The 13,482-nt window shown below is 42.1% G+C and overlaps 1 protein-coding gene across 1 annotated transcript; it reads right to left on the bottom strand.

The window, feature by feature from the left end:
- Positions 1 to 10,930: 10,930 nt before the first annotated feature.
- On the bottom strand, positions 10,931 to 13,225 carry LOC147633507 (methyltransferase FGSG_00040-like). The gene has a single exon (XM_086805734.1). It carries the CDS (start codon positions 13,223 to 13,225, stop codon positions 10,931 to 10,933), a length of 2,295 nt encoding a protein of 764 aa, XP_086661860.1.
- Positions 13,226 to 13,482: the final 257 nt, after the last annotated feature.

Here is a 13,482-nt window from a genome sequence, read left to right as displayed (position 1 = left end):
ATTAAATTATATTATCCCTTCCACCTAGTCTTTTAAATCAATCAAAAGTTTGGAGTTTCTCTTAGCCAGGTTCCAATTGGCGTTTTTATCTCTGTAGAGAGAAATGTTGTCAGCCCTACCACATCTTTGGGTGCTCGTATACTCAACCAACATCATTACCATATGATTCTAGGTTAGGATTTATTAAGTCATATAGAGGATACTATCCTCGTTTCTCAAACATCCTTGAGAAAAAATCATTCTTCTCTCCTTCTTTAGAGTTGATCTCATCCTCCTATTGTGTTTCACACAACTCAACCCCAGTGGGTGTGTACTAACTTGGGTAGTATATTGGTTCATTACATTGACCTTGTAAGGACACTCAACCACACACTAAGATCCATGGCAATGATAACATTGCAGCAAGGCTCTCCTTTTTGTGGCATTAATATCCTTGCCCTTTCATTGCACTACAATTGAAACACTAGAACTGGTGTGCTCCCTTGCATTAGAAGATACTGCGGGGTGACTTCCCAAATGTCATCTAACTCTTCCATGGTTTGCCAAGGTTCCTATACACAGTCTCCTTCTTTTGGCACCTCTTTAATGATTTGATTTATTGGCATTATTCTAGGTGCCAGAGGTTGTGGTGGTGGGACATGTGGAAGTTTAGGCTCTTCGGGTACTCTATACATTCCCCTTGTTTGGTTTTCACATTTGACAAATTTTTCCTTGGAGCATCATGCGTCCCTTACCCAAGTAGTGCTGGTAAAGCTAATGGTTTTCATGTAGGAGACAAGTGACATAATTAAGGTACTTGTGGTTGTTATGACATCATAGGTACCTTTACATACTGGTATCATGGTTTCTAAATCACATACAATGCTATAGTACATCAAAGATGAGGCCTCAATTGAGGACACTGACTATTTGTGTGATTTTGTCAACATAATGGGGTGAAAGCATGATACGGTGTGGTACACTTTCTACCAGTTGCATTGGTTGCTACCACACTTGAAGATAACCAATATAAGTGGATTAATATCATCATAACATGTATTTAGCAATTTATCTAGTGCCTTTTAGATATAATAAATGTGAAACAAGATTAAACAACCATGTTTTAATTCTCTAACTCTGCATTAAAGTGTTTCACAACCAGTTGTAAACCATTGTCTAGGACATAGGTTTTCATCAGTCCACCTTATTATGCTTTCACACCTATTGAACATTATACCAAATCCCATTTGGGATACAGATGTCAGCTAATAGGAACATCCCTACCTCCTTTAACTTTATCTTGTCTAGAAGTATAGTACTTAGCTCATCTAAGGTCATATCCTTTATTCATCTCTTTGAGGTTATCGCACTAGTTTGGCTCTTAATGCATGTAACAAAGCTGCCAAGGTAATGGATTTATTATCAATAAAATTATGGCAACTCAAGTATGTTATCCCTTTTAAAGTCGATGGCTAATTTGTAACAATCATCAAGCGACATTGGTTTAAGTAATACACTACAACAAAAAGAGGGGGTAGCGGCATTTATAGTGTGGCGTTTATAAAAGGATCTGGAAAAGTGCCGGGATGTAAGCGACACTATTTTTTTTGATGCTATAAGTGTCTGTATATTTGTCATTTTATAACCACCATTATAATACATGCTATAAGCGCCGCCTATATCCCCCACAGTATAAGCACTGATATTTTCCACGTTATTCTTGTCTCACTGAACGGCGCTAATAAAAAATGACAGTGTCACTATTTTTTTCGCTCAACGACATTGATAAAAAACAACAGCATTGCTATTTCCTGCCCTCAGTGGTGTTGATAAAAAAATAACAGCACCACTATTTTTGTCGCTTAGTGGCACTAATAGTTTTTTTGGAAAAAAATTAGGGAATTATCCCCAATCTTTCCCATTTTAATTTTAATTCAATATATTAAAGATAGTTCTAATTTGTATAAACAAACATGTCGACATGTGAAAATAAATTTGAAACATAGTAACTCTCGGAATCTTATTTGTATTAAATCCAAAACGCCATAAAAGGCGAGTTACATCCGAAATGCCATAAAAGGTGAGCTACATCAAGTATGGAGTTACATAACATAAAACACAATAGGCCAGTCTCTACTCATCCTCCTCCTCCTCCTCCTCATCATCATCATCATCCTCGCCTATTGCCTCTTCTTCATCTTCCTATATCACACAAGATTAAGTAATATTAAAACACAAATTAGATAAATTTCTAAAAGCTTATAAAACCAAAGGAATTTGAACTTTTAAAACTTGTTCAAACAAGTAACAACGGACATAGCTTCATAGTTCAAAGCGATACCATGTTGTTGCAACCATTCAAATGTGGCCGAGATCCCATTGCAATAAGCATAGTCATACTCCTCATGAAAAGGAGAATGGCCCACCACATTTTCTTACATTAAACACACATTAAAAAAGGAAATTTTATATAAGTTTTAATTCTTTGAAAACCAAATTTTTGAATACAAAATGTTAAGCATTCAAATACTTTCAAACTAAGTAAGGAAATATGGTCTTCCACCCGATCCAAGATGAGAAGCCTTTTTTTTATGTTTTCGTACTCGGGATTCTTCTCTTTGTTACTTGAATAGATCAGGATTTTCTCAGTATGTCGTTTTGGCCTTCTTCCAATCTTTATCTGATTCTCCTAGTGGCTTGATGCCACCATGCTTGATGGCCTTAGCAATCAATGATTTCCTATGACTCACATGCTCCTTCATATAATCCAACATCTTAAGGTCATTAAACTGTAAGTCGAGGTGTGGCACAAGAAACTTTGTCTTCAATACATTAAAAATGTATTGCTTCTTTACCTTATCTTGATTTCTCCAATCAATGCCCCAAATATTGCTAAAATCAAGATTTACAAGGTGATGCATGCATGCTATGTATGACATGCTTCTCCTTTCTATCCTCAATGATGGTACTCTCATTTGTCCTCCTCACATGGTAAGGAAGTGTCACAGGGTCATAGGCATTTGGATCCACCACCTACTGTGCATGCACATCCTCTGATGGGGAATTGGAAACAGATCTATTACTGCCTCCAAAACAACCATCGCACAACCACCCCCACTAGAATGATGACCCCCACTAAAAGGATAAAAAGAGGTAGACCTCCTATCTAGTGAGGATATGGTAGGAGGTCATGGACTAGGTTCCATAGAAGAAAGAGAAGTGGGTTGGTCAATTTCCACATGAAGGCCCAGAACCCTAAAATGGACTGGATCCTCCAATGGTAGTAGTGGATAAGGGTATAGGAGTGCATAACCCAGGAGTAGAACCACCCATCAAAGTACCCCCCATAGGTGTAGGGTTAACTGTGGGTGGAAGGAATCGAGAGTGGAGAAAAAACACTAGGCTTTTCGAGTCTGGACCGTCCCCCCACATGTTTACATTATAAAAACGAGGCTATCATGTTTATATAATAAGTAGGACTTAAAAGAAAATCTATTATATGTATACCTTATGCATGCATAGAGCTTTAGGCATGCATAGAGATATATGCATAAATCTTATGCATAAACCTTATGCATAGAGCTTATGGCTTCTGGTTTATGCATAGAGCTTATGACATGCATAAGGCTTATGCATGTCATGCTTAAAGCTCTATGCATAAGGCTCTATGCATAAGCCATAAGCTCTATGCATAAGCCATAAGGCTCTATGTATAAGGCTTGCATAAACTCTATGCATAAGCTATATGCACTATGATAAACCCTAAACATGGCACCCAAGGGTGCAATAAACATGAGCTTGCATTAGTTATTACACGAATAACAAAGCTTAGCTCGACAATTTCAAGCCGAAGGAGGGGACAACAATGCAAGACCTACAAAACATAACATGAAAAAAGGCTATTACTAATACATTTATGAGAAAAAAGTACATGCTTTAAGCTTTATGCACTTGCTTAAAGCGCTTAATGCAAGAAGCATGCAATAAACTATATGCATAGAGCTTAATGCATGCATAGAGCTATATGCATAAGCTATAAGCTCTATGCATAAGGCTTACAATATTACAAGTAGGTGTAATTACGACATTTTTTTCAACAAAAATGAACATGTTAAAAATCTCCAAAAGCATCGATATACACGTCAATACAAGCGTCAATATGAAATTATCAAAATACGCGTCAAAATAAGAGTATAAATGCACGTCAAAATAAACATCGCTAACAAAGTTAAAAAAAACTTACTATTTTAGAACATAGTTTTTGACACTTTTTACGATAAACTTTTTGACATTGAAACCGACTTTTATTTCGACCAATATTTTAACACACACAGCGACACCTATTTCAATAGGTGCAGTTTTTTTTTTAAAATAATGGTATATCCAAGTGTAGTCCTGCACTTAAATGCACAAATATGCCAATTTTAAAGAGTACTTCCCTATTCTGTACTCAAAGGTCACTAAACTTGAATTTTTATTAAGTAGAAGAAGTTACATAGCTCATGGAGCTGACAAAAATATGTTTACAAAATATGCTCATGAAGTTGACAAAATTGAATTTAGAGGCATTGCTCGTGTACATAGTGCCTTGAATACAAGGCTGAACCTAATCATCAACTGCCCTTAGGGTTTGGTATTGGTCCCTACTACAAAGAGTATTCATAACGCAAAAACTCAGAAATGACAAGTGAGGCAAAAACTATTTGATGGGTGCACAATGTAGAGACTTACCATATTGATCACATTTGTCTAGTTCACATTGATGCCCTCTCGCTCAAGTTTCAAGGAGGGCATATTGTCCTGCTTTAGGGTGTACCTTTCCTCCGCATCACTCACTGCATGACCGACCACTCTTTGCTGGAAGCATGAATACTTAAAAAAAATGAAATGCCCATTATATGCCAAAAAAATGAGTGATGGTACTATTAATACTTACAAAGTATGTGTGGAAAGTATCCTAGCCAACCACTTCCAAGATGGGAGCTCCGTATGCTCTCCATTCATTGCGCTGGCGGCCTTCTCTTGTTGCTTATACCTCTAGGAATTTGCATTGTCCTTTCTGCACTCCTTATTCCAAAATCTCTTGTGTACAATGCCAAGGCTTTTCTCCCCTATTTTCTACCTTGTATGTGACGTTGTTGTGCCAATGCTTCATTATATTCACCATGTGATCTTTAATCCATCTAGGATGGACCTCTTCACTACATGGTGCTGGCATAAACTCATTCTTGATTTGATTGACGACTTAATTCTTCTTTGCGCTATCAACTTTATGCCATGTAGTCATCAAGTCGAGGCAAAGACTATATGAAATAACTCGTGGATTCGATACTTCATCTCATTTTGCCAACATCATTGAGGACCACATTTCCGTCCACTACTTGGTATCGGAATGAGTCAGATTAGGGGTAGAGGGATTTGTATTGAAGTGACGGGATGAGCACGAGCGTGGTTGGGCACTCACGCTGGGAAGAAGCTTCTGTGTGGAGCCACTACCACGGCAACAACCAACAAGTAATCCCATCTTCTACGTGACTGGAAATAGTCAAGCGAGCCGTGGTCAGGGTTTGTGTGGCATGTCGTGGAGTGTCCGAGGGTGTGTCTTGTGCGGTGGTGGGCTGTGATGGCTATGCAGAAGTGCCAGAGCCTCCCCCAAAGTAGGCTTGAGCCATAGCCCTTTGTTTGGGGCTCATTTGCGAGATAAAATGATAAAATTGACCGGGGACATTGCCTATGGTGTAGGCACGGTGGAGAGATTGGGGCTATATGTGGGTGTGTCATCTGGTATGTGATCCATGGTCTACACACACTATCACAACATGCCCATGCTTCTGGGTTTGCCCAACAACATGCCCATGCTTATGTGATAACTCCAATAAGGAGAGGAGCATGGGCAACATCAAAAGCAAGAAGATGATTTTTAAAAAAAACCAAAGACAATGAGATTAGGGCACTTACCAGAGAGATTGCAAGCTAAGTGGAGTCTTGAGGGAGGGCTTAAGTGGGAGAGACCAAGAGAGAGTTTGTGCCTCAAGAGAAAATGATTGAGAACCTACAAAATAAACACAAACAAGACATATTAGCAAAACAATGAAATCACACACACACACCCCACACCACACACCACACACACATATAATCAAAGAGATCAAAAGCAATCCCTACCTGGAGTCTTAAAGATTTAGGGTTTTCATAAGCCTGCAAAACACAACATGTTAGCTTTTAAAAGACCACACACACCCCACACCACACACACATATAATCAAAAGTAAGGGCAAATAAGCAAGGGAAAAGGAGAAGGGCTACCTAAAATCTCAAAGGTTTGGGGTTTGTAACATGAGACCAATTAGAAGCTGCAAAACAAACAAAAACATAGCATGTCAGCATTGAAGAAAGACCACACACATACACAAAATCAGAAGCAAGAAAGAGTTGAGGGAAGGGCTTAGGTTTAGGTTTTAGGGATGGAAGGGGTAAGAGGAGAGAACCTGCAAAAATTTGGGGGAGAGAATAGAACCTGCAAAAACTTTGAAAACACTATAAATGAGGCATCGCGATTCTGTTAAAAATTTCCCAGAGTTGAAATAGTCATTGAAATAAGCATCGATACAAGCGTCGAAAAGGTGTCAAAAAAAATGTCAAAGCTTGACTTGTGTTTTCGATGCTTATTTCGACGTTTATTTTGACGCCCACTTTAGTTCACATTTTCATGCAAATTCTCATTCAAATTTTGAATTTTTTGGCGGCCCGATATCTTTTCCATTAAAAATTAGAATATACCGACTAGGCCATGTATGAACTATAAAAGAAGCCCCACCTTCCCCTCATCTAAACCCAAATTCACGTGTATTAAACATACACGAAGCCCGTGAGTGCTATGAACCTTTCAAATTTTATCGATTTAGAGAAGAAAATGCTATACACATGCAGTCGTTTAGCAAGTATGAAGTCACAACATCAAATAATTTGCACAACGAGCATTCCAAAAAATAGGGCATATTTCCAATATAGCACTTGCAAATCTACTTAGTGGCCTCAATGTTCACCGAGACAATAATGAACTGGTTGATCATGTGGATATCTAATCTAAGCAAAGAAAACCTTGATAGGATTGGAAAGCTTTGATAGAATCAGATCAAGTTCTAGAACATAACATGGACAACATGATAGATGCCATGCATGACACAAGCCACAAAGTAGACAATTAAGTATTAGAAGCATGCAACAACCCAAGAAGTAGAAGACATCAGATGACGTGTGGAGCATGCTTCTTGAGAGGAGAAGAGCTAGGTAGGCTTGCTCATCTACCACTTTACCATGGAGCACATGTTTCAATTTTGCGCACTTGCCTCTCCATATTGAACTTGCCAATCAATATATGGGTGGTCTGATACAAGTGTTTCAAAACTTATGGGGTATGTGTGCCTTCCCCTCTCTATGTTTCAACTTGCATGAATGTCTTGTCTTTCACCTTTACTATGCATTTTGTTATATCATACACATTATTGAAGGATCAAATTCAACCAGAAGATAATGAGATGTCTTCAGATCGTGCAAGAGAAAAATTAATGTTGCACTCCATAGGGATGAACTATAACACACACCATGCTTGTCCAAAGAATTGTATTCTCTTTTGAAAAGAGTACACCACACTTCACGAGTGTCCACAATGTGGTTTATCAAGATATAGGCAAGATGTTCAAGGACAAAGGGTCCCTGCTAAAGTCTTACAACACTTCCCCATCATTCCACATATTCAAAAAATATTCCATTGCATCTTTAATGACTTGGCATCAGAACACCAGATCCACAGATGATGTTCTCTGTGTGCCCATTGATTCTCCAGCATAAAGGTATATCGAAGAGAAGTGGGTGGACTTTGGGGAAGAGCCTCGTCACATTTGTCTTGAACTAGCAATGGATGGAGTCAATCCATTTGGCTTACGAAGTTCATCATGGAGTACATGGCCCATTCACCTAGTCACCTATAACCTACCACCATGGTTAGCGATAAAGAAGGGGCACCTTTTAATTTCCTTAATAGTTGCACAGAAGTACAAGGTTAAGAACATGGACATCTACTTGGCTCTATTATTTGACAAGCTATGCACGTTATGGGACAGTATCCAAGTTCATGATGCATCTAAGTGGTTTGGATAAAGAGCTACATCAGTGCGTTGAATACTTATGTGGACCATCCATGATTAATCAGGCTACGGAAAGTGCTCTAGTAAGTTAATTATTCTATGATTTCTTGATCAGATTTAATTTCACAATTTTGATTTTTTTGTAATATTTGCATATCTCATCACAATGATTAGAATGTTTGGCAGGGCTTTCAATATCTAGTTATAATATGCATGCACTATATGCCTAGATTAGAGGCCCTGTACTTAGTATCTTTGAGGAAGGTTGTCTATGAGGGGGCCACAAAAAATATCTCTCCGACAACCATGAGTTGCAAGAGTTTCTAAGGAGGCCTCCTCATGTGCTAAAGCTACGTGATTGGAGGAGGGCATGGGAAGTGGATGCAAGTTTTTCACCCCCCAAAATGAAGTAGTTATCCATCTTCCATCTACTCCCATACTGGAGTGATCTTCTAGTCAATCATCTTCTTAACCCTATGCACATTTTCAAGAACATAGCCGATATGCTTTGGAAAACCATCACAGGTGCTAAAGAGAGCAAGGCACAAAGGGATGATCTACAAAAGGTGGATCGCATGTAGCACTTATGGGCACGGAGGATACCTGATGGGAAGGTGATTATGCCTAGAGCACCTTGGGTCTTAACCAAAGAAGAGCAGAGGTGGATCACATGTAGCACTTATGGGACGATAATCTACAAGAGGTGGATCACATGCATCACTTATGGGCATGGAGCATACCTGATGGAAAGGTGATTACCCCTAGATCACCTTGGGTATTAAACAAAGAAGAGAAGAGGTGTACATCAGTGAGTTTCGTATTCCCATTAGTTGTATGCATTGCTGCTGGAAGGGAGCATTGACAAAGGATGAAGAGCTTAGTGTCTTGAAGTCTCATACCCGGCACAAAATCTTACAGTTTGTGCTACCAATAGCCATTAAGGATTGCCTCAACGAGGACATAAGAGCGACAATATAAAGGATTAGCACAATGGTACGATGGATATCAAAGGAGATTAGAAGAAATTCGCTAAAATCAGCTTATCTAAGATCCATTGAAGTAGTTACAATGGCAGAGAAATACATTCAATTGAAAGAAATATGTTGAAAGCAGCTACATTGAAGCATTACAAAGGTAGAGAAATTCACATGGTTGATGAGGTTACTATAGCAGGTGTTGTTCAAAGCCACCGATGGTGGATGTTGTTCCTCGAGAGGTTTATGAAGACACTAAAAGGTTTATTCATCAAAAAGCTCGCCCTGAGGGCAGTACGAGAATGGGATGACTTGTTCAAGAATCTCTTGTATACATAACAAAATTTCTTAGTGCGTTAGACCCAAATATGCCACGATTATAGACACAAGAAGAGGATGATCAGCTCATTGGGGAAGAGCCTCAAGGACAAGGCCTTCAACTCAAGAACAATGGATATAGCATTGCGAGAGAAGATTAATAAATTTTACATCCTCAACTCATGCTCTATGGAGATATGGATCGAGAGGTCTAACCTAGTGAAGAGGGAAAGAGACCGAGATCATTTGAATTTTGGAAAAAGTCGAACAACCAAAGCATTGCCATACCCAGTAGATTCTTCTCACCTTTTCACAGGTTCTCACATTTACACATTATCTTTTACAGCCTCTATCCAAGGGCTTGTTCCCGAACACACCCTATTCACTTGTATATTTCAACACCTCCCCTCAAGTGAATACTCCTAGCACACCTGGACCCTATACCAAGTTTTCCTCTTACTTGATAGTCCGCGACCAGTGCCTAGCACACCTCCCCTCAAGTTAACTTAGCACACCTGGACCCTATACCAAGTTTCTCTCTTACTTGATAGTCCGCGACCAGTGCCTCAAGTCCCTAAACTCATAGTCCTTGACACACACTCTCTCTCTATGTGTCCAAGGCTACTATAAGTGCCCGCGACCTTGACTAAAGTACTCACACATACATCTACCACGTGGCCTACATCATCGATGGCTCAGAGGTGGTTTTACTTTGTTGGGACAGGCTACATTGGGTTGTGGGGTCTCTCTCTCTCTCTCTCTCTCTCTCTCTCTCTCTCTCTCTCTCTCTCTCTCTCAGAGATTTTCACATGGCTCAGCATGCTTGAAGCTCAAAGTGAATGTGCAATATTAAGAGATAGGAGAGATTAGGTGGAATAGATGATTGGCTCAATAATTACATATATAGAATTGAAGTGCATGTGATGCAAGCAAGTAAGCAATTGTTACATGTGCATAATATTGCACATGCTATGATATGCTAGTTGGCATCACCCATGTGGGTCCACACTTGTCTTGTCCATGTGGGTTCCCTCACTTGGGGGACGGTGAAATTTTCTTTTGAGTATCTATGATGATCATGTGTGTGGGTTCATGCGCATCCCTCACATTCCTCCTCTCCTAAAGAGAGAGATAACTATTTTGTGTATCTATGATGTGATGATTAAGAACTACATGTTATTCTCTCTTATTATATGTTTTTAACGCTTTCGATGGTTTGTATATAAAAGGTTCACCAAGGTTCCTCCCCTGTCGAGTAGAAAACATTAAACTTAAAAGCATTATGGACAAATAACAATATCTAACAAGACTAAAAACCAAATTAACAGCCCTTCCTTGTAACCAAATGGGAGAAAAAAGTGGTACAAATGGCTCTAATGGCTCTTGTATATAACCGCTGTTATCTTAATATAACTATTCTTTGTTCAAAAAAGCATTATTAGCCTGTACGAGATACTGTTTATCTGGGCGGGGAGGGGGAGGCGGACGGCGGGGCGGCGGAGATGATGACGTTTACTGCGGTTGGGTCCCAAAGTACAAAGACCTGCGGTTAGAGAGGAGGGATTTCAAGGAGTAGGTCGTCTGCTCTCTCCCATACAAGCACACGCTCATCGCCGAGAGGCTCCGTCGGAGGCGGGCGCTGCATAGTCCGAACCAAATTGGCCTCAACTGCATAACCACCGACTCGTCGCCACCTAAAGCCTCCTGCACGGACTCCACCACAGACTCGAGCGAGGGGAAGTCCGCCAGCAGCGTGACGGGTGAGTGTTTCCTGTGGGCTGCCAAGTAGGCAAGTACAAAGGAACAGCGGAGCCATTGCAGTTGCTTCTTACTTTTACAGGTTATGATCGTGTGTTTGAGAGCCCATTCCAAGTCTTCCGCCACTTCTTCCAACCCTTCATCATCCGGCGAAGCTTGCGCCTTGAAACGCCAGCTCGACACCAGGGGCCTCGTGGAGTCGTGCACCGATTTTTCGAAGGCACACCTCTCGCAGTCGCATTCGAATCCCCAACTCTTTCGTATGTGCTCCGCCCGCAGGGCGTGGGGCTGCAGCGGCGGGGTGTAGGAAATGGTCACCTCCTCTCCCTTGCGCAGGTGCCGCGCAGCTCGCACGAACATGTAGTCCCCTATAACGATCCAGGTGGCGTTGGGGACGCAGGAGTGGTTGATGAAGGAAGGGGCGAGCCACAGCGCGGAGCTGAGTTTACCTGAATGCTCAAATGCGTTGTTTTCGGCGACCCCTCTGATCCTGTCCACGTCCAGGGTAGCGCTGCTATCTCCGCCGCCGCCGCCACCACCAACGTCGTCGTCATCATCATCCATCGTGGCTTCATCCATGATCATCTCATTCGGGCGAAACAAGGCCATGCTGGGAATGACCAGGTCCGAATAAGAAACATTGCTGCCAGCACGCGATGCCTGCAAGCTGTAGATCTGCTGCCTGAATCTCCTTGAGTTTCTAGCTCGCTCAATCAACTGCACCAGCAGATCCCCGTTGTGAGCAAGAGAGAGTCTCCTTCGTTCCGCGTGAAGGGCAAAGTTGGTACCCTCTTGCTTTTCTCTCGCCACTGCCACTGCTTTGCTCACCAGCAAGAGCTGCCCACACTTCACATCCCGTGTGGCTAGCGTTCCGCGGCCCTTGGATCCATCACCGCCGGCAATCTCAACGGCGACATTGCCAATGAACTCTCCGCACTCAGGAGCTTTTCCCTGCTCCACCTCCTTGCACAGAAGGGATAAATTGTAATGCCCTGTGGTGGACTGCTCGTCGCACGCTCTGCTTACACGGAGGGCCTCCATTAGTTCATCTTTGCTGCGAAGACCTAAATTTAGAGCTGCCTGGAAATAGAGCCCGGCCGCTCTGTACCGATGCAAACCCTGCAAGGCCCTGCCTTTTCTGAACATGCTCTTCACGTGGTCCGGCTGTATGTTGAGAGACTTGTTAGCATCCACAACCGCCTTCTCGAAGTGATTAAGCCGGATTCTAGCTTCGGACCTGTTGGAATAAGCCAGCACAAGCTCCTGCCTGACGTTTACGAGCCCATTTGGAGCAGCTTGCATGGAACCGGTCGCCTGTGAAGCACCTGTGATTTCGAGCAATGTAGAGATAGCCTCTGTGTAGAGGGTGACAGCTTGCTTCCAGTCTTCCATTTTGAAGGCCGCATTCCCATCAATTCTCGAGCGCTGTGCTCGCTCGATACTGGCTGAATTATTACAGAGGCTCGCCCCGACGGACGCCTCGGCCGGGGAGCTATATTGCAGTACAGGGAGCCTCTCGAAATTAGCTGGATTATCCACACGAATGGTGAAGCCTCCATCTGTAGCAAGCTTCAGGTAAGGCTCCTTTATGGCCACGCGCGAGCCTTTGGGGAACAAGGAGCGAATCCTCGACATGGGCTCGTCCGAGGCTACAGCATTGTAGACTGATAATCTTGCAGCCTTCCCCGCGTCATCCCCCACTATGGTTTGCACCGCCACAAACTTGATGGGCTCAACACAGAGCTCGCCCAGCAATACCCGACCCTTGTGGTGGTTGCCCACTGTGAGTTCGGCGATGGAGATGGGCCGCAGGCCTCTGAGGGGCACAGAGCCTGGGGTGAAAGCCTCCACCACAGTGCTGTCCAAACGTAGAATTCTCTGTCCTCTATGGACTGAGCTCCACCTGCTTCGCGTCTGCTCGTGCTGCAGCCAGATCTCGTGCATACTCACCAGACCTTCTTTGTTGAAGCACCGCGAGGCCCTGATCTCTGTTTGCTTCTCTTCCACGCTCGGAAGCATTTCGAGGTAGCTATTCAGAAGGCCCAACATGACGATCGAGACAAGAAAGACTAACTGATCTGGCTATTGCATTGTGTTTCGTATACTGATTTAAATACTGTACCATGAACTAGAGGGGAGCGTGATTCGCACGCTCTGTTTCAGGAGTTGGGAGCGTGATTCGCACGCTCTGTTTCAGGAGTTTGGGAGCTCACTCACCACGGTCCAAAGATAAGCTTGCTTTTTGTCTTATAAAGAAGAAGAAAATTCTTGATTAACAGGAGTAGAATCTCATCTGTAATATTGAT

Source organism: Cibotium barometz, chromosome 12 (assembly GCF_041138505.1).
Source record: "Cibotium barometz isolate CiBa-2024 chromosome 12, ASM4113850v1, whole genome shotgun sequence".
NCBI classification, from domain to species: Eukaryota; Viridiplantae; Streptophyta; class Polypodiopsida; order Cyatheales; family Cibotiaceae; genus Cibotium; species Cibotium barometz.
Note: the sequence above shows the minus strand (reverse complement) of the source record. Positions and strands in the feature narration are given on the sequence as shown.